Genomic DNA, 21,984 nt, shown 5'->3' with positions numbered 1-21,984 from the left:
AGGTTTACTTACACTTCACTTTTAAGCATAGGATCTTTGCCCACAGCTGTGCCTGGCAGTCCCCAATCCAGAGACTGTTTTTTACCCTTTTCTGAGAATAAACTTCTAAACTTCCGATGAAGACAGGGTAGTTTCCCAGTGGCATAGGGTGGAGTTGGGTGTTGGGTAAGGGTGAAATTTGAGACCTACCTACTTGAGCCACTGCTCTCTCCTAACCTCCATTTCCCATATTTGACATCACTAAATTCCGTTGAGACTCCTTTCATATCTTCCTGAGCATAGTCTTTACTCTTCAGTCCTGTCTTCTGGTCTTAGGAGATCACACCAGAATTACTCATTAAGTTCTACTGCATTCTAAGCTTTTTCTAGCCTCCTTCTCCACATTTCCAAATTCCTCCTGTAAAAGAGTTCCAGTGGCTTCTGAACCCCCATGGTCTGGTAAAGACAGAACATACCCCACCCCACCCCCTTCATTATGGCAAATTTCTGTGTTACTTGATGTTTGTTGCTATAACAATTGTCTGAGAAGGGGCTGGGAAGGTAGCTCAGTGGTAGAGCGCTTGCCTTGCATGCATGAGGCCCTGGGTTCGATTCCCCAGCACCACAAAAGCAAAAAGGAAAAAAGCCGGAAGTGGTGCTGTGGCTAAAGTGGTAGAGTGCTAGCCTTGAGCTGAAGAGCTGAGGGACAGCGCCCAGGCCCAGAGTTCAGGCCCCACAACCGGACCCAAAAAAAAATTGTCTGAGAAAAACAGTTTAGAGGAGCAAAGATTTGTTTTGCTCAGCAGTTTAAGCAAAAGGTTGCCTGAATCCATTGCTTTGAGCCTGAGTTAAGGTGGAATATAATGATGGAAGAATATAGCAGAACAGGCTGCTCACTTAATGACAGCCAGGAAGCAGACAAAAAGACAGGAAAGTCAGGAATAAAATGTCCTTCAAAGGCATGCCCCAGCAACCTGTTCCCTCCAGGCTCTATCTCCCAATAATGCCATCAATGGATTGATCCCAGCAGGGAGAAATTAGATACCTCTACCTACAAGTTCTTATCAATCTATAAATCTATATGTGAGCTGGATTTTGATGTTTAAATTCTTTAAAATTCAATGTGATTCCTTCAATATTACATTTTTTTTGGGGGGGGGGGGGTCCGGTCGTGGGGCCTGAACTCTGGGCCTGGGCACTGTCCCTCAGCTCTTCAGCTCAAGGCTAACGCTCTACCACTTGAGCCACAGCACCACTTCTGACTTTTTTCTTTTTGCTTATGTGGTGCTGAGAAATCGAACCCAGGGCCTCATGCATGCAAGGCAAGCGCTTTACCACGGAGCCACCTTCCCAGCCACTCAATATTACATTTATAGTTAAAACTTTTAGTGAGCCAGGTGCCAGTGGCTCATGGATATAATACTACCTACTTAGGAGGCTGAGATCTGAGGTTCACAGTTCAAAGCTAGCCAGTTCAAAGGGCAGGAAAGTCAAGAAACTATTTAGAAAAAGCCAGAAGAGGAACTCTAGCACAAGTGCTAGACTTGAACTAAAGAAGCTCAGGTACAGTACCCAGGCCCAGAGTTCAAGCCCCAGGACCGGCAATTAATTAATTAGTGATAATATTTAGTGAGCATGCCATAGGAGGGACAGGGAATGAGGTATTTAGCACAGTCTGGATTGGATAGTATGGGTATGGTTTGTGGACTGCGGAGAATTAATAACAAATAACCGTGCATTTAGAAGTTGGTATAAGAGAATTAAAAAGTTTGGATTACTGAGGCCTAAGAGATAAAGCTCTCAGAAACAATTTGTTTTCCAGGAGTCTGCTATTTTTACTACTTTAAAAAAAAAACAAACTAATGGTCTGCAAACTTCTTGCTCTATATTTCAGAGAATCCATTAAACAGCTAGATATAATTAAAAAAAAACACTGAGTAAAGCTGTTTAGTATAGTATACACAGAATCTGTAAGTAAAATACGTATTAAGTATGTAAACTGTATACCCTCAGTATACAAATATCAGCATGTCTATTTTAGTAATTGAGCTTGCTATTTGGGTGTTTATTGGGTTTTGAATTGAATTTTGCTTGTTCTGTGATTCACTTTCTTGGTTGTTGCTGCCCTCTTTTGGTCTGATTCAGAAAATGCAGCTTTTTTGTCTGAGTCACTTTTGCAGTCTTTACTGAGACTAAATTGAGAACTAAAACATGGATAACTTTTTTTTATAGTTATAATAGCCATTTAAAAAAATTCTTTCAATATATATAAAACTTCTTTTGAAACAATCTCAACATTTAGTTCAAGCTGCTCTGGACCTTAATTGTTATCCTCCTACCTCAGCCTTTTGGGTGCTGGAAGTATAGGCTTGTACCATCATACCTGGCAATTTTTTTTTTAAGTTTCAAATATATCTCTAAATGATGTTCCACTAAAGCAAAAGAAAGTAATATCTTCCTTCTCATGAAAAATGTGTGTGCTTAACTTTCTTATTCAAAGGCAACAGTTAATGGTCATGAAAGAGGAAGAAAGTAAAAGAACTTTAGGAACTACAGTAATCTTAAGAGCTTTGTAATCTTAAGACCTTAGTTCCACACTCAACTCAGTCTCCAGTTGGGTGATTTTAATGGTTTTATCCACTTATAGTTGCATCATTCACTCAATGGATAGATGGAATAGACTCTGAGGACTTCCCCAGGATTGGTATTTTAGGGACGCAGCCTCAGATTATAGTATTTATTCATAGGAAATAATAATAACTAGGTCTCAGGCTCTGCCTTCAAGGAACTTAGTCTGGAAGCAGATAAAGAAGGCAGTCAAGACAATTGTAGTGCACTACCAGTTTTATGAGATGGCTAAGTGCCCCATTACTATAGAAACAGAAGGGAAAATAATTATCCAGCTAGAGGAGCAATCATCCTATAAGCCTGTTGGAATTCGCTTGAAAGCACAGTATAGGCTGAGGGAGGCCTCAGTAGTCTAGGGAAAGTCTGGAGTAGTGAAGCAGCATAATCTGTTTGGACCTGCAACTATTTCAGTATGGATAGAAGATAGAAGTTGGAAGTGAAGGTTTCTTCAGTGATTAAACTGAGGGGAAAAGCCAGAAGAATCCTATGTCATACTACGGGATTTAGATTTTAAACTGAGGGAAATGGGCTATTTAAGGGTTTTATATGAAGAATAACATTAACAGAGTGGTTATGTAAGAAAGACTACTCTTGAATCTAGTGTGGAGAATGTATATAGGTAAGTAGATAGGACTGAAGGTAAGGAGATGAGTTAGGACACTGTTGCAGTAAACTAAGAAACAGAAGTGATATGAACTTAGGTACTAGAAGGTAGTAGATGTGGGTGGAAGAAGGTCTGTAAACAGAACAAATTGCTAGTTTCCCTTTCTTCTCCTTCCCTCCCTCTTTCCCTCCTTCCCTCCTTCCCTCCCTTCCTCCCTCCCTCCCTCCATCTCTTCCTTCCTTCCTTCCTTCCTTCCTTCCTTCCTTCCTTCCTTCCTTCCTTCCTTCCTTCCTTCCTTCCTTCCTTCCTTCCTTCCTTCATTCCTTCCTTCCTTCCCTCCTTCCTTCCTTCCTTCCTTCCGTCCCTTCTTCCCTCCTTCCTTCCCTCCTTCCTTCCTTCCCTCCTTCCTTCCTGTTTTCCTGTTCTGGGGCTTGAACTCAGGGCCTGGGCACTGTCCCTGAGCTTCTTTTGCTCAAGGATAGCACTCTACCACTTGAGCCACAGTTCCACTTCTGGCTTCTTCTGTGTATGTGGTACTGAGGAATGGAACCCAGGGTTTCATGCATGCTAGGCAAACTCTACCACTAAGCCACATCCCCAGCCCTAGTTTCTCTTTCTTTAACTTGAGCTGCAGCTGTGTACAGTTTGTTCTTTAGACCCAGATTCTCTTATCTATACCAGAGTTTTTTGATAGTTTCTTCATTCTGAGGGAATGTTTTTATTTTTAGGGACAAAGTTTTTGAAGCAATTGCTCCAGGAACCGATAATTGAACCTTGTGTGTTACAACTTAAACTGTATACATTGGTTCCTTTGTGGCTTGTTTCAACTCTGTGTGCCATGTGATGTACTTAGGGTAGGACTGTCTTATATGGAACTGTACTATTGGTCTCCTTGGGTGGTGCTGTTTCTGCCTCATCATCTTCTTTTATTACTAGTAAGCAACACAAATGAAGTAACTATAATTTCCAAGGATGCTGAGCAAGGTTCTTATGATGAGTGATTAGTACTCGGCTAGCAGAAGATGTCGGTATCATTGAAAGCAAAGACTGACAGCTTACAACAGCTTTTACTGAACTTTGACATGAGGAACATAAACATAATGTTGTAGATTTTCCCTGTCCGTAAAAAAGCTAGGAAAATAGATTTTTGGCAAGGACAGAACATTTTCTTTATTTTAGAAACATTAGTTTAGAGGCATTTACTATATTCTTCCATGGACCTTAACAAAAGAAATATGGCTAAAGTTAATTAAGGTGTGAAAAAATTACTACTTTGGAGCTGGGAAGGTGGCTCAGTGGTAGAATGCTTGCTTTACATGCATGAGGCCCTGGGTTCGATTCCTCAGCACCACATAAGCAGAAAAGGCTGGAAGTGGTGCTGTGGCTCAAGTAGTAGAGTGAGCTGAAGAACTAAGGGACAGTGCCCAGGCCCAGAGTTCAGGCCCCAAGATTGACAAAAAAAAAATAAAATAATAAAATAAAAAATTACCACTTTGCTTGACTTACTCATTTCATATTTTAAAAATTATATATGTATGTATAGTATGTACATATAAATGTAAATATAAAACATACAAGGTAATTGCAATCTGAGCACCTATGTAATCATCATCCATGTCAACCCCAAGTAACCACCATTCTAACATTCGTGATAATCTTTCCCTTTGTAGTTTTATATACTAAAATAATTTAGTTGTGTATGTGTGTAAATGTATCACTCCTCCGTCACCCCCCCCCCCCCCCCCCCCCCACAATTGAACTATGGGCCTGTCCACTGTCCCTGAGCTTCTTTTGCTCAAGGTGAGAGCAGTTCCACTTCTGGCTTTTTTGAGTACTTCATTGGAGATAAAAGTCTCATGGACTTTTCCTGCCTGGGCTGCCTTCAACCCTGATCCCCAGATTTCAGCCTTCTGAATTGCTAGAATTCCAGGCATGAGCCCACTGGCACCTGGCTTGTTTTATATGTTTTTAACCTCAGTGTAAATAATTCAGTATGCTTGTAGGTAGATGTAGTTCGTTCACTTTACATAATTGACTTCTGTTGTGTCAATTTACTAGTTTATTTTTTTTTTTGTTTATTGGTAACAATTTTTTTGGCAGTACTGTAGTTTGAACTCAGAGTCTCTTACTTGCTAGGCAGACATTCTACCACTTGAACCATACTTCTCAGCTCCATCCTATTCTTGATGGCTATTTCAATTGTTCTTGGTTTTAGTGTAACTATAAGCACTTTGTTGTTGGTGGTGGTAGTAGTCACGATGAATCTTGAACTTAGGGCCTAAATGCTGTCTCTGAGCTTTTGTACTCAAGGCTAATACTCTACCATTTTGATCCACAGCTCTACTTCCAATTTATGGTGGTTAATTGGAGATAAGAGTGAAGACTTTCCTGCCTGGGCTGGCTTTGAACCTTGATCCTCAGATCTGAGACTCCTGAGCTACTGGCACCCAGTTACTATGAGCACTTTTATTATTTTTTTTTTGTCAGTTGTGGGGCTTGAACCTAGGGTTGAGTGCTGTCCCTGTGCTCTTCAGCTCAAGGCGAGCGCTCTACCACTTGAACTACAGTGACACTTCCTTCTATGAGCATTTTTATTACACATGTCCTGCTACATATGCACACATTTCAGTAGAAAAGATATGGAGAAATTAGAATGTTGAGTTGTTGTGGTTGTACATTTAACTTTGAGATAATGCTGTTTTCCTAAGTAGCCACAGTGTTTTCTCCTATATTTAACAATGTGAGAGAACTCCTGTTTCTCTAAAGCCAGACTTGGGAGTTATTGCTATCTATTTACCTACCTATCTTATCTACTTGCCTACCTGTGTTGGTGGTTGTGAGGATCAAACTCAGGGCTTTGCACTTGGTAGATTGAGTCATATACTAGTGTTAAAACTCTCCCTGTTCTTTATCTGAAGGAATTTGCTAAATAGTACTTGTGCAGAAACCTTGTAGTTTGTGGAAAATAAAACTTAGGGTCTTTCAATTATTTTCTCTTCCTGTCCCAACCCCCAAGCCGTCTGGTGTTTGGGAGGTTTCTTAGTATTTCACTGATCTCCTCTTTCTTTCTTCCTCCTTTTTCCTGTTTCTTAGACTTTAAAGCGGCTCATGGCAGATGAGGTAAGAAAATTTTGTTTGGCATGTGCATGTTTTTCTAGCTCATTTCTTAAACTATAACATAACTTTGACTTTCCATAATTTTGACTTTCTTTAATATGTAATGGTGATGTGGGTTCTAGCCTCAGAGCATCCTAAGGGCTTTTCCTAACTTTTCTCTGAGCCTGGCCCATTGCATGCATTTCCTTTGCACATTTATTAATCTTCATACTTGGGCAACAGCCTTTGATCTCTAACCTGACTTGCAGAGTCTGTATGTGGTTCCTGTCATTTGAAGTACCACAACACTTGCATGCAGTTACTATTCTTTTCAAATATATTGAGCTGATAAGCTATTGCTTATTTATTTTTGGCTCCTTTTAAAGTTTTCAATTTCACTGAAGATATGTGGAAGGGTTCCTTAATATTTGCTTGGTGCACAGTTGGTATATATATCTCTAAAGGACATTGTATTCTTTACTGACTAGTTGTCCTGCAAAGGAGATTTTTGAAGAATATACATTGAACTTTTGTTGCTTTTGTAACCTAAGTGCCATGGAATGTACCTTAAAAGGGGCGGGGGGGGAGGAATGGCTTGTGGTTTCTGGCATTTACTTATTTATTCTGTGTGATTTATCTGTGTTAAAGTCACTTTCTGAAGAAAGGGTCTTCTGAGGACCTAGTCACATTTTTTTGAATAGCTAGAAGGAAACAAAGTGTTTTATTGAGATAGCTCTACTGAATAGAGGGAAATCAAGTGTTTTATTGAGATAGCTCTACACATGAGATGTTTTCAATTTTCTTTGCTGTTGCAAGGTTTAAAAAAGGCAGAGGAAAATTAAGAATAAAGTTCTCTTTTTAGATGTTTGAAATGTTTCCACTTCAGTCCTTATAACTGAATTTAAATAAAAATAGAGTAAATATGCTTTGTTGGGTATGAGGAAGACTGATTTTTTTGCATGTCAGCAGAGTCTTGAGCTGGTTATGAACCCAAGGAGGCATACATACCATATGAGAGGTGAAAGGGTTGATTATTTGATGTGTAGTTTGTTGCAATACTTTTTTCTCTTTCTTAGCTGGAGAGATTTACCAGCATGAGAATTAAGAAAGAGAAGGAAAAGCCCAATTCTGCTCATAGAAATTCTTCTGCATCATATGGAGATGATCCTACAGCACAGTCATTGAATGATATTTCAGATGAGCAGGTTTTAATTCTCTTTGAACAGATGCTGGTAAGTTTTGCACCCTAAAATGTTGTTTCTTCCTGAATACATTTGTGAGCACAATGAGCATGATGCATAGTGTGTGTATGTGTGTGTGTACATACATACATGCACACACATGTGTATGTGCCAGTACTGGGGCTTGAACTTGGGCCCTTGAGCCCTCAGTTGGCTTTTTTGCTCAAGACTGTCACTCTGCCACTTGAGCCACACCCTGGCTTCCAGCCCTTTTTTGGTTAATTGGAGGTAAGAGTCTCATAGACTTCTGCCCAGGCGGCTTTGAGCCATGATCTTTAGATCTCAGCCTCCCAAGTAACAAGACTACAGGTATGAGTTACCAATGCCTTGCCTGCATGGCCCTTTTAAGCTATGTTTATTGCAAAGAGTCCTAAGCTTAATACAGAATGTTTACAAAAATCTGATTTAAGGACTAAATATATAAGGATACCTGTCTATAAATTGGAATCTCTGAGTTAGGCTTGGGAACATCTGATCGGGGATGACACTTACTAATGTCCCACTGGCAACACTTTAACCACAAAGACATGGGGTCATGTTCATGTGCTAGTATGGAGACCATCTTTGATGAAGCAGGGATATGTTTACAGTGAGTTGTATACAAAGAAGAAATGGAGAGATAGGAATAGGGATAAATTTGAAAAGAAAAGGCTTGATTCCAAATCACTGGAAGGCCTTTAAAAATTGTCTTTGTGTAGGTTGGCTTATGTTACTTATTTTGCTGTCCTCAGTGAGGAACAATAAATGAAGAGGACACTAGGTAGTCAGAGTAATGGGGGGTTTAAATACTAGACTTTGCAGATTTCACTGGTGGTTAGATGGTACCAGTGCTTCAGTCTCTTATTTTGAAGGCTCTATACTATATCAAAAAACATTGAATAAGTTTTTTTTTTTTAATAATACAAAAGAAGGGCCGGGCACTAGTGGCTCATGCCTATAATCGTAGCTACTAGAAGGCTGAGATCTGAGAGTTGCAATTCAAAGCCAGCTGGGGCAGGAAAGTCCATGAGACTTATCTCCAACTAACCACCAGAAAACTGGAAGTGGCACTGTGGCTTAAGTGGTAGAGTGCTTGCCTTGAGCTGAAGAGCTTAGGGACAGTGCCCAGGCCCAGAGTTCAAGCCCCACAGCTGACAAAACAAACAAATAATAATACTAATACAAAAGAAGGAATTTGAGATGTAGCTCAAGTGTTAGCCATGAGTGAAAAAGCTGAGCTAGTGTGTGAGGCTGTGTATAAATGATATATCTGTAGTGGCCTGGTTGTCTATAGGAATTTATACTTAAATGTTAACTGCATTTAATCTCTGAGGAGTTTATACCAGCTATAATAGCTAAATGTCTAAGAATCAAGAAAACATTTATTCTGTAATCACTTAGTTTTTACATCATTGCTAAGTATACTGATTATTAAGCACTAAATATTTGTAATCTCAATATTTCAAGAAAGTTTTATTTTTCGCTTTTTTCCTTCTTTCTGCTAGGTGGATATGAACCTCAATGAGGAAAAACAGCAACCATTAAGAGAAAAGGACATTGTCATCAAGAGAGAGATGGTGTCCCAATACTTGCACACTTCCAAGGCTGTGAGTTTTGGGATGTATACTGTGGTACCTGAGAGACTGTATCTCATCATGAACCTGTTTATTTTGCCAAAGTTACATAATATCTGATATTTCTATTAGTTCTGCTCATTCCAGTATATAGGCCTATTCATATTTTACTCTTATTTGAGTTACCAGTCTTAGATATTATATATTTTTTGCCTAACTTAAACCTTCAAGTACATATGGGGAGTGGGATGGTCAGTTCTGAGTCTCACGTAGTTTTGTGATAGGAATGATGTTTGCCCTTACGTTTTAAACTTTGCTCACTAATCTCTCTCTATGCCTTTTGACCAGGGCATGAGCCAGAAGGAGAGCTCCAGGTCTGCCATGATGTACATTCAGGAGTTGAGGTCAGGCTTGCGGGATATGCCTCTGCTCAGCTGCCTGGAATCCCTTCGTGTCTCTCTCAACAACAACCCTGTCAGGTAAGGATTCTGAGGAGATAACAATAATAGAAACTAAACGTTATAGTTCATGGGTGAACTAAGTAGTCAGATATAAGAATGGTCTGGATTGAGAATAAAGAGTTTCCAGGATAAACTATATTTGGCAAATATTTTTGTTGACTTGATATTGCATTGTTTCTGTCTACTACTTATAGTTGGGTGCAAACATTTGGTGCTGAAGGCCTGGCCTCCTTATTGGACATCCTCAAACGACTTCATGACGAGAAAGAGGAATCTTCTGGGTAAGGACTTTTTGTGACTTCGAATCTTGTAAGTGGAGAGTCAGTCTCCCAGTATGGATTCTTTTTCAGTCTGTAAAGAGAATCTATTTTATCCAGACATGCCCTGTGATTTGGTTTGGATCATACCCCATTTGGAAGTCTTTGAGATTAGCTTTGCAGATTATTTGCAGATTATTTTAACTCTGTCTTCAGAGTTAAAATAATTCTGGGAATACTTTGAGCTGACTTAGGCTACCTTGAAGCCAGCCTGAACCAGAGAGACCTCTATTGGAATTTTCCTGAGTCAAAAATAATATAGGACCTGTACCTGAATTCTGCCTTCTCAGACTTGAAACCTTTGAAATAATAGAGCAAGCAGTAATAGGTAGAATGTTATCCTGATAGAATTTAGCACTTAAGGGCTTAGAGGAAGTTGGGCAAGTGATAGTGATGGTGATGATGGTGGTGATAGTGGTAATGGATTGAACCCCAGGTCTTTTTCAAGGTAGGCAAGCACTCTACCATTGAGTTGTACTACAGCCCATTCAAAAGAGCAGGTTTTTAATGATACTAAATTCTCGGATTGCAAGAATTTTAGCCAAAGATCATTGGTGAGGGATCGCTTTTAAGCTACTTACTTTTGTTATTATTTCTGGGCCAAGTGCTAAGTACTAGACTTTACCCAGCTACTAGTTGAAGATACTACTAATGTTCTTGTTAGCAAGATTGTGAAGTTATATGCAAAAGGGATATCACTCATTATATATCTTCTACACACAGAAGCTATGATAGCCGGAACCAGCATGAAGTCATTCGCTGCTTGAAAGCTTTTATGAACAACAAGGTGAGATTTTTCCTCCCTATTCTCATTCCAGACTCCATATTGAACCCCATTCTTTTTCTTCTGTGGACTAAACTCTGAAAAGGAAGTAAAAATAGGAGGTTAAGTCCTTTTAGCTTTCCCTTTTAGTATCATAACCATTATTCCCTGCCATATTCACTTGATCCCATGGGCCTTTTTTCCTAATTTTAACAGAACTTTTACTTTGTATTCTTTTGCTAGTCTTTGGATTGCCTTACCAATATTGTTTGGAAGAGGTTCACTTTTTTGTTTATTTTGTTTCTCTTTTTCCAGGCTATTCCTACTTCAGAATTCTTTTGTCTTTTTTGTTAGTTCAGTATTTAAAGCCAGGGAGCCCACAACTATTTCTTGCTGAGTACAAGTCAACTTTTTTCACTATTTAATTGTGTTATAATTAACTTACTGAATTGAGGAAGTATTAAAAAGAAACCTAAAAATTAAATATTTTAATCATTTGTGATTCCCCTCAAAAATTATGTTGCTATATTCATCTTTCTTGGTAGGGAGGAGGGTACTGAGGAGTGAACTTAGGGCCTTGTACTTGAGCCACTATATTAATCTCCATTTAGCTACATTAGGAAAAAGTATTGTACCCAGTGTTAGACTGAGTATCTTCAGCACCAATAATTTATTGTCTTGCTTCTGAGAACTGGAAATCCAAGATTAATAATCAGCTGGGTTGGTTTCTACTAAAGGTTATGAAGGAGAGTATATGTTTCTCTCTCATTTCTGATGGTTTGTTGGAAATCACTGACATTGCTTGTTGCAATGTCACTGACATTGTAGTTGCATCATCCTGATTTCTGCTTTATGTTTCCATGATGTTCTCCTTGATGTGTGTTCTCCATGATGTGTGTGTCTGGATCTAAATTTTGTATTTGCTAAGGACCAGTCATATAAGATTAGGGGCTTACTCTATTCTAGTAATTTGAGATTTAACTAATTCTATCGGTAATGATTATATATTTGCAGAAAGGCCACATTCTGAGGTATTGGGAATAGCACTCAATAATGTAAGGATTTGGGGAGAATTCCATTAAGTCCATGACTAATTGACTGCCCCTAAACTTGTACCCGGTTAGAGGTTGTCATCGTCAAGCCTCCCTTCTGTTTTCTTACCAGTTTGGAATCAAGACTATGTTGGAGACAGAAGAAGGAATCCTGCTGCTGGTCAGAGCCATGGATCCTGCAGTTCCCAATATGATGATTGATGCAGCTAAGCTACTTTCTGCTCTTTGTATCCTACCACAACCAGAGGACATGTATGTGACTAGTTTATTTCACTTCATAGTCATTTTTACCATTTTCTCGTAGCCTGGAGGAAATTTGAGTTGCTTAGTGGTCCTTTTAGTCTTAAATACTACATACAACCATATTTCTTCTCAGAAGTAAATATAGAATCTTAATATAGGTTGTACATCCCAAATCCAAAAAATTAAACGTGCTATAAACTGTGAAACCTTTTGAGCACCATCATGATGCTCCAAAGTAGAAAATTCTATACTATGAAACCTTGCTATTGTGCACAAAATTGTTTAAAATATTGTATAAGGCAGGCACAGTGGCTTACATCTGTAATCCAGTTACACAGAGATCAGGAGAATTGCAATTCAAGATCAGCCCAGGGAAAATGTTTATGAGACCCCCCCATCTCAGCCAATAGCTTGGCATGGTTGCGTACACCTGTCATCCCAGTATGCATAAGTCAAACAATCACCATCCAAGTTGGCATGGGCAAAAATGAGAGATTCTAGCCAGTACAAGTGGCTCATGCCTCTAATCTACTCAAGGGGCTGAGATCTGAGGGTCATGGTTTGAAGCCAGCCTGGGCAGGAGACTAACCACAAAAAGCTAGAAGTAGAGCTGTGGCTCAAGTGGTAGAGAAGTAGCCTTGAACAAAAGTTCAGGGACAGAATCCAAGCCCTGAGATCAACTACCAGAACTGGCACCAAAAAACAAAAGAATTTAAGAAGTTTGACTCATTGCTAATGTCTTGTTCTTTCTGTGAAATATACCTACATTTGTGTCAGAGTACCTGAACAGTTCCCTCTCTTTCTTTTTCTTGGGCAGGAATGAAAGAGTTTTAGAGGCAATGACAGAGAGAGCTGAGATGGATGAAGTGGAACGTTTCCAGCCATTGCTGGATGGATTAAAAAGTGGGACCTCTATTGCACTCAAGGCATGTATACCTGTTGAAACTGGGCCTGAGATTATAAAGACTTCACCTTTTGGAAAGAGTTGAGATAGCGTCTGCCTATGTATCCTGGCTAGCATGGTAACTGTATAGCCCAGGCTGGCCTAGAATTCATGATCCTCCCTCCTGTCTCATTGTCCTGAGTGCTGGGATTACAGGCGTCTCCACCATGACTGGCTTCATTTGATTTTTAAATAAAATACACTGTTTCTCAGCTATTTTATGTATTTCAGATTTGTTTTGAGGGGGAATTGATGAACCTTTTTCTAAAAAGCCAAAGAAAAGAGCAGTTTTTCTTATCATGAGATGAAAAAAGACATAAGTATCTATGTGCATATTAGGGAAACCAATGCTTAACAATAACAAACACCATGAGATCCTTGAAATTAATAAAAAAATGCAAATACTTTTGAGTCCTCTGCTCAAACCCGGTGACATTACTCTAGTTGGGAAGTTACTCTTCTAGTTCTTATACTGCATCTTATCATATTTGGGAGCCCCAGGGTATATATAGAGAATGGAAAGTTGATCTGTAGGACTTAGCATTAATATTAAGCTACTAAATTTTCTTATTTAGGTTGGATGCCTACAGCTGATCAATGCTCTCATCACTCCAGCTGAAGAACTTGACTTCCGAGTTCACATCCGAAGTGAATTGATGCGCTTGGGCCTGCATCAGGTGTTGCAGGTAAGCACTTCATTAGAAAGGCTGGCTCTTTCCTGCATTTACAGCCCCAAGCATCCCTGGAATAACTCTGGTTTTCAACTTGAAAACTAGGTGAAAGGGTTTAAGTCTAGCCACATAGAGCACTTTTGAGCTCCTAATTTCTTTTGCCATGACAGGACCTTCGGGAGATTGAAAATGATGATATGAAAGTGCAGCTAGCTGTTTTTGATGAACAAGGAGATGAAGATTCCTATGATCTGAAGGGACGGCTGGATGACATTCGCATGGAGATGGAATATCCTTTCTGTAACTTGAAGATGAGATATTCATTGTATTCAGTTACAGACTGAATACATGGATGGAACAGTGTAGGAAACAAAACATCAGAAGCTTATGTCTTTTCTTTTTTCTTTTTTCTTTTTTTGGTCAGTTATGGGGCTTGAACTGGCTAGTGCTCTACCACTTCGAACCACAGCACCACTTCCAGTTTTCTAGTGGTTAATTGGAGATAAGAGTCACGGATTTTCCTGCCTGGGGCTGGCTTTGCACCACAGTCCTCAGATCTTTGTAAATGTTTGGACTGATAGGAAATAATGTCAATGCCTATTTGGTTATATTTCACAAGTAACTTTGAGGTGGTTCTGTTTTCAATTCTGTCTACTGCTTGATCTTCAGGCCAAGTAGTAGGAATCTTCTGTCCCTGTAGATAGGACTCTCTTAAACGGTTTCTAAGTATTTGCTTTCCTTAGCCTATTCCCCTTTCCACTGACTTTAGTGAAATCTTCCAAATTCTCTTAAACACAGTGAAGGATTCAAAAGCAGAGCCACACTTCCTATCCATCCTGCAGCACTTATTGTTGGTCCGAAATGACTATGAGGCTAGGTAAGTGATGTGCTTATGAGAAGTTTTGGGCTTGAGCTTAAATAGGAAAAAGCAGAATCTTCAAAGATCTCTAAAGGGAAAAGGAAAAGTTCAAGACCATGGATTTAGGGTCATTTGTCAAAGATATAAAGGAAATTTGTCAGTTTTCCCTTTAATTTAACTGAAAGACCTATGGAAGAAATGTAAGAAGTAAAATGCTCTTTTTGGAAGGTTGTGGATGGGGTGGTATGGATGATAAAGGACTGCCTGAAAATGAAGATCCAGCAGTAACCGTTTTTCATAACAAGGCTCAAACCTAAATATTTAGAGGAGAAAGTATTAGGAAGCAAGTGGAGAGAGAGGGAGGGAGGAGAGAGGAAGGGAAGAGAATGTTGCAGGAAATTGAATCCCTGTGCTTTACCGCTGAGTTACACACTTGTCAGAAGTATAAAAGATGGAAGTTTGTGTGGAAATGGTGATTTTTTTTTTTTTATTTTTACTTTTTTTTGGGTGGGGGGGTGTCCGGTCATGGGGCCTGAACTCTGGGCCTGGGCGTTGTCCCTCAGCTCTTCAGCTCAAGGCTAGCACTCTATCACTTGAGCCACAGCGCCACTTCCAGCTTTTTTCTTTTTGCTTATGTGGTACTGAGGAATCGAACCTAGGGCCTCAGGTATGCAAGGCAAGCACTCTACCACTGAGCCACCTTCCCAGCCCTGGAAAATGGTGATTTCTTAGCATAGCAGTTATGCTTTTGTTTATGAAAAATTTCTTTCCAGAACATTTATTCTCAGGTTCTTTATTATTAAAGCAGTTAACTTTTGGTTATCCTGAATATTTTTGATAATTATATTTTGATTGCCTTTTGATAATTCTGTTTCATTTTTTTCCCATAGACCACAGTACTATAAGTTGATTGAAGAGTGTATTTCTCAAATAGTTTTGCACAAAAATGGGGCTGATCCTGATTTCAAGTGCCGGCACCTCCAGATTGATATTGAAGGACTGATTGGTGAGCATTTGAATCTGTCTGGTTTCTCAAAGTATGTGTTGGTTCTACCTTTCATTTTGCATATTTTTCAGTGAAATTTCCAAACAGAAACCTTTCTTAGGCTTTAACCAACTTTCCTAGGAATATAGAGTCCTTAAACTTACTTCTACATAAGTTTAAAAACCTGTGCCTTTCTCAGCTGTTATCTATGCCTCCTGCTGGCCTCAGAGAATCGTAAGAATCATACACACTTCTGATAGCTTTACTTACACTCAGAAATTATGGTTAAACTTAATTAAAAGGTGTATTTCTTGGTCTAATATAGAACATTAAGAAAAAATGATGCTGTTACTTGAAAGGACAGAAGACAGAAGACTGTTCTTTGACATATTGAAGGGTTTAGGAATGAGAAGGGAAGACCAAAAGAACTGGAAGTGAACTTCACTTACTGATTCTTTTTTTTTTTTTCCAGATCAAATGATTGATAAAACAAAGGTGGAGAAATCTGAAGCCAAAGCTACAGAACTGGAAAAAAAGGTAATTTTGAAGGATAAGTGGTTATGCTTATCTAAAATATGTGAGATTTGAACCTAGATTTGATCTCTAGCACTTCTCTCCAAATATTTTTTGTTATTGGTGGTGATGTGGTGGTGATTTGTTTGTTTGGGATATATCCTTATTTGAGGATTATTATTTGGTGCATTAGGTACATGTTTGTTACTATTCAAATACTAGGAACTGGTTCTTGGTTACCAGGCAGGATAAAAAAGACAGATGATATTCTTATATATGGTATAACTCAAGTCCTCTTGCCCTGTGATATTAAGAACTAGAACTTGTCTGGGTTCTCTTTTTCTCTTTGGCTGTTGAAGACTGTGTTGTGCCTAATAGGTTTGCAGTCCTAGTGACTACCAGGATTCTTTTATCATGGCTATCCTGGTTAATGTCTTGAATCTTAGGGCTTATTTTTTTCAGGGGATGATGGGAAGGGGTAGTCTTGGGTCTTGAACTTAGGGCTTGAGTGCTATTCCTGAGCTTTTTGGTCAAAGTTAGCACTCTAATAATGGAGCTGCAGCTTTATGTCTGGTTAATTGGAGATAAGACACTCACAGACTTTCATGCCTGGGCTGGCTTCAAACTGAGACCGTCAGATTATAGCCTCCTAAGTAGCTAGGATTACAGGTGTGAGCCACCTTGTTTGTTTCCGTGTTGGTACTGTGGCTTGAACTCAGGGCTCAGCTTTTTCACTTAGACCTGGTACTCTATATCTTGAACTATGCTTCCAGTTCTGGCTTTTTTTCTTGTTGTTAATTGGAAATAAGAGTCTTGCAGATTTGTCTGTCCCAACTGGTTTCAAACCAAAATGATTGAATCTCAGCTTGTTGAGTAGCTAGGATTATAGATATGAGACACCAGCAAGCTTGTAGGTTTTGTGTGTGTGTGTGTGTGTGTGTTGTCTATGTATTATTGTTTTGTTGCTGGTGGTGTTATTTAACTATAAAAGTAGAAAGACTATGACAATTGTCTTTGTGGTTCCTCTCTCTTTGAACCTTGATTTTAAGGTCAGAATCATGCTCTATGTGTGTATTCACATATGCACATGCATATTCTTTTTTCTGAGGCATTGTCTGGCATCTGAACTACAGGTCATAAACTAGTAAACTATGTGGGATAGCACTTTGCTCCTTACTGAAGTAGAGAGCTTTCTGTGAACCTGTTTTCCTTTCTTCTTTAGCTGGACTCAGAGTTAACAGCTCGACATGAACTACAAGTTGAAATGAAAAAGATGGAAAATGACTTTGAGCAGAAACTTCAGAATCTTCAAGGAGAAAAGGATGCATTGGATTCTGAAAAACAGCAGATTACCACAGAGAAACACAACCTGGAAACAGAATTGTCCCAGCTCACAGGAGAGGTAACTCTGAACAGGGAAGACAGAGTTCTATATAATTGCCCTCTACAGCCCCAGCCGATACAAATCTTTAAAGAGCCAGAGTCTGTCATTTCACTGCTAGGGAAGAAGCAGCTACTAATACGTAGATGGTGCATATTTCTTAAATCACTTACTGTTTGGGGTTTTGTTTTGGAAATAAATAATACTAAAGACCAAAAGTTTAGAAATTATAGAAAGACATAGAACAAAAGAAGTATATTCAAAGTTCTTCCCTAATATATTTAGGAATAGCAATGGAATTATTTACTTACTTGCCAATTTTCCCTTATTTTAGTAGTATTTGATTTATCCTCATTCTTTGCAGTTGTAATATTTAGACAATTTGTTACATGATATTTTAATAACAATAACTTAAATAGTTATATAATTACCTGTATATATTTTAAATATTACTACAAATCAAAGGGAGAGTTTAACATAAAAGTTGAAAATTTTAATACAAAGCAAACTGAACTAATAAAGTGAAGATTTGAGTTCTAGTTTTGATTGTCACTTTATCGCACTGGGACTTTAGACAAATCGTGAGTTCTATCTGATTGTTCTCAGTCCATGTTTAAATAGGAATTTTATTAAGAGGTTTCATAGGGTCTTTCCAGCCTTAGTAGTCCCTGAAGTGGGCTGAGGAGAACTCATATCATTGTTTCTGTAGGTTGCCAAGCTATCCAAAGAACTTGAAGATGCCAAGAAAGAAGTCGCTTCTCTCTCTGCTGCAGCTGTTGCTGTAGCTCCTAGTAGTGCTCCTGTTCCTCCTGCCCCTCCTTTATCTGGTGACCCTGGCACTGTTGCTCCACCCCCAGCTCCTCCTTTACCTGGAGCGCCTAGTATACCACCCCCTCCTCCTCTTCCTGGAAGTAGTACCGTTTTTTCTCCTCCACCCCCCCCTCCTTTGCCAGGGACCTCTCTGCCTGGAGGTACCAGCATCCCTCCACCTCCTCCTTTGCCTGGGGATGCTGGCATTCCCCCACCCCCTCCCTTGCCTGGAGATGCTGGCATCCCTCCACCCCCTCCCTTGCCTGGAAGTGCTAGTATTCCCCCACCACCTCCCTTGCCTGGGAGTGCTTGTATCCCTCCACCTCCTCCCTTGCTGGGAGGACCAGGAATGCCTCCTCCTCCTCCCCCTCCTCCTCTACCTGGTGGTTCTGGAATCCCTCCACCTCCACCTCCATTTCCGGGAGGTCCTGGCATTCCTCCACCTCCCCCTGGAATGGGTGTGCCTCCACCTCCCCCCTTTGGATTTGGAGTTCCTGCAGCCCCAGTCCTACCATTTGGATTAACCCCCAAAAAGATTTATAAGCCAGAGGTGCAGCTTCGGAGGCCAAACTGGTCCAAGGTGAGACTGTCTATTCATTTCTTCATCAGCAAATCTTGAGAAATCACTTGAATCAGGTGTAGTGGTGCATGACTACAATTGTAGCACTTAGGAGGCTAAGCAGAAGGATTAGGGGTTCTAGGCCATCTTGGGCTATGTAGCAAGACCCTGTCTCAAATCTCAAGCAAACAAAACCTACCACTTCAGTTTCCTACTTTGTATTCTGTGCATGAGTAAGCTTTCCTTTCGTAGAGCTTTTGTCTGTCCATTTTCAAGTTCTACTTGCTATTGGATATTCAGATATTACCATGGAGAGTTCTGCAAGCCCTGCTCTTCTCATTAAGTTTTTTTGCCTTTTTTCAGAAAATATGAATACTTGACATTACTCATTTTACCAGTGTGTAAATGACTGAAATTATGCCGATTGATTCCATAGGGTAAGAGGCCATTGTGTGGCCCATGATGCCTGTGATTCTGAGCCAGCCTTTTGATTTTAGAAACTAAGTTAAAATAAATTGAAGCCAGATTGATGGGGGAAATGTAGAGTAAGAGCCAATATCAAGTAATGCCTCAATACTTCTGAAACAAGGTTTGAGATTAGAAGGAGGACAGGTAGCATGACTGACTAATACTTGACCAGTCACCAGTAAACAAATAGGAAGCATTTCCTGATCCCCATGAAAGACATACTCTGTCTTAGGTTAGCCTTATTCTCCTAAAATGTTGCTGATCCCAAGTATAGGCACCTCATTTGCACTTTACTGAGTTTTCTAGGATTAAAAATTCATGGTTCAATCTAGGAACTCTTACCCATTCTGCCTGTATCCATAGTTTATGGCTGAGGACCTTTCTCAAGACTGCTTCTGGACAAAAGTGAAAGAGGACCGCTTTGAGAACAACGAACTTTTTGCCAAACTTACCCTTACCTTTTCTGCCCAGACCAAGAGTGAGTACCTTCCTCTTTAATGCCAATGTCTAGAATAAGTTTCCCATTCTTGTCCCTTCTCTAGGTGAGATGGAAAGATCATGTTGAGTGGAAGAGAGATAGGTTTTCCCATTTAGAAGAAAATAAGTTATTTTTGTATTATGGGATTCCTAGTGTTGTGCAGTAGAACTGTTGTATGTAGGTATTCTGTGTTCCTTTAACTATGGGAATGTGAAATTATAGAATATCATAAGCTCAGTTTGAACCCTTTTCTTTCAGTTGTGGAGCTTGAACTCAAGGTCTAGGTGCTATCCCTGTGGCGCTCTACCACTTTGAGCCACAGCTCCACTTATGGTTTTTGAGTAATAAATTGCAGATAAGAGTCTAATGGGGACTTTTCTGCTCAGGCTGGCTTCAAATCTCAATCCTCAGATTTCAGCCTCCTGAGTAGCTAGGATTATAGGTATGAGCCACCACCACCCATCTTGGATGCATTTTGAAAATCCTCTTGTATGAATTCTGTCACTGCCATCTCCAGCCTAGAGTACTTAATGAGTAATAGTCTTTAATAGGTTGAGTGGCTGAGCAACTAACTGTGTGTGATTCTTTTCTTTTCTTTCCAATATATGCTTTCCATCTCCTGGCCCTTTGCTCCTGCAGCTTCCAAAGGTAAGCATATGGAAGAACCTTTTAGTTGAATCTCTTGAATATTTGAAAACAAATGAAACAGAGATTTCTCTTTAGAAGCAGAGGCCAGAGATTGAGAGCTGGTTTCTCTTGCTAGATTTTTTTTTAAGAGTCCAGAAAGGCTGATAACTGTGGTATTAACTGACAAGAAAGGAAGTTATTTAAAGTTGAAGCTACTATGTACTTGTTTTTCCTTTGGAAGGTAAGTGGTAACTGAAATAGTAATGCCATTATGTCAGTGAAATCTTATGAGACAGGTATAGAAGAATGTTGTCTCCACTCAGCAGAACACATAGAATGGATAGATTACGTTCTTCAGGCTAAATAGCCAAACCTAGGTTTTGTTCTTTTTTTTTTTTTTTGGCCTGTCCTGGGGCTTGAACTCAGAGCCTTGTGTGCTGTCCTTTAGTTTCTTTTTTGTGTAAAGCTAGGGTTCTACCACTTGAACCACAGCACCACTTCCAGTGTTTTCTGAGTAGATTATTAGAGATAAGAGTCTCACAGACTTTTCTGCCCAATCTAGCTTCACCCAGTCTAGCTTCGGATCACTGCCTCCTGTGTAGCTGTGATTACAAGCAGGATCTGCCGACACCCTGCTGTGTTGTTTTTGTTGTTTTTTTAACTCCAGTCCATAATTTTTGTATAAATTCTTGTTTTTCTTTTTTACCTTCATTTTTAGAAGCTTAGATTTTTTTTTTTCTTTTTAATTGGGAAAGCAATTCTCAAAGCTTAAGAAGTAAAGGCACAATATTTCTCTTTGGTATGAAAAAGGGTTACTTTGTCCCCAGTGCTTTAAACATCACTAGTACAAGTATTTCAGAAAAAGACTTTTATCTTAATCCATTTCAAAGTATTCCTTCTATACCAAAATGAATAATGAGTCAATTTAGTGTTTGGTTTGGCTCTGAAGATCAAACTTAGGGTCTTGTGCAAATTACTTCCTTCACACTGAAATACACTCTCAGCCCCTAATTCCTTTTTAAATACTAACACAGGTGTTGTCAGATCTCTCATTTGTAGTTTTGTGTGTGTGTTGGTATACTGTGTATATGTGTGTTTTGTTATTGGGGCTTGAACTTTGGGCCTTGTACTCTTACTGGGTTTGGTTTTGTTTTGTTGCTCACAATTGGGGTTCTGCCCATTGACCCATGCCACTTCTTCTGGCTTTGTACTGGTTAATTGTAGATAAGAGTCTCTCAGATTTGTCTAGGCTGGCTTCAAACCTTCATTCTTAGGTCTCAGTCTCCTTTGTAGCTAGGATTCAAGGTGTGAGCTACTGGCACCTGGCTTCCATTCATAGTTTTAATGATGATACAATTACATGATAAATACTCATTGCTGCCCTATGAATATTCTATCTTCCAGATGAAGAAATGGAGACATGGGTTAAATAACTTTCAAGACTATATAGTAAGTGCCACAGCCAGAGTTCAAGCTCCAGACTCTGAGGGAACTTTTTGCTCTAACCCTCTGCTTCCCAAAAGTGTTTGTACTTTCCCTATGAGCTTCTCACAGGTTAGATCCAGGTAATTCTGCAGGCATACTTCAGCAACTGCTTCATTCATTTAGGAACAAACATTCTTTAATTGGCATTGACTCTTGTGGGTACAAAAAGGATAGCAACATTAAATTAGGGAAAGTAGATTAGATACTGGCTATTTAGGGTTATAGAAGAAGTATGTTCTGATTATGATATATTTATTTCTAGCAAAAT

At 39.4% G+C, this 21,984-nt stretch overlaps 1 protein-coding gene across 2 annotated transcripts in view; it reads left to right on the top strand.

Annotated features, from left to right (window-relative positions):
- Window positions 1-21,984, top strand: part of Diaph1 (diaphanous related formin 1) — a 102,539-nt gene that overhangs the window by 30,790 nt on the left and 49,765 nt on the right. Inside the window, exons 2-18 of one of the 2 annotated variants that reach the window (XM_042691938.1) lie at window positions 6,305-6,331; window positions 7,384-7,539; window positions 9,033-9,134; window positions 9,450-9,580; window positions 9,757-9,843; window positions 10,603-10,666; window positions 11,807-11,946; window positions 12,755-12,863; window positions 13,456-13,566; window positions 13,722-13,840; window positions 14,312-14,428; window positions 15,301-15,416; window positions 15,868-15,932; window positions 17,131-17,310; window positions 17,999-18,679; window positions 19,490-19,604; window positions 20,244-20,252. In XM_042691938.1, coding sequence (XP_042547872.1) covers window positions 6,305-6,331; window positions 7,384-7,539; window positions 9,033-9,134; window positions 9,450-9,580; window positions 9,757-9,843; window positions 10,603-10,666; window positions 11,807-11,946; window positions 12,755-12,863; window positions 13,456-13,566; window positions 13,722-13,840; window positions 14,312-14,428; window positions 15,301-15,416; window positions 15,868-15,932; window positions 17,131-17,310; window positions 17,999-18,679; window positions 19,490-19,604; window positions 20,244-20,252 — 2,329 coding nt within the window. The remainder of the gene's footprint in view (window positions 1-6,304; window positions 6,332-7,383; window positions 7,540-9,032; window positions 9,135-9,449; window positions 9,581-9,756; window positions 9,844-10,602; window positions 10,667-11,806; window positions 11,947-12,754; window positions 12,864-13,455; window positions 13,567-13,721; window positions 13,841-14,311; window positions 14,429-15,300; window positions 15,417-15,867; window positions 15,933-17,130; window positions 17,311-17,998; window positions 18,680-19,489; window positions 19,605-20,243; window positions 20,253-21,984) is intronic. The other variant, XM_042691939.1, reaches the window with a different exon arrangement.

Source organism: Dipodomys spectabilis, unplaced genomic scaffold (genome assembly GCF_019054845.1).
Source record: "Dipodomys spectabilis isolate Male_0828 unplaced genomic scaffold, ASM1905484v1 ptg000147l, whole genome shotgun sequence".
Classification (NCBI taxonomy): Eukaryota; Metazoa; Chordata; class Mammalia; order Rodentia; family Heteromyidae; genus Dipodomys; species Dipodomys spectabilis.
This window is presented reverse-complemented; position numbering and strand designations above follow the sequence as displayed.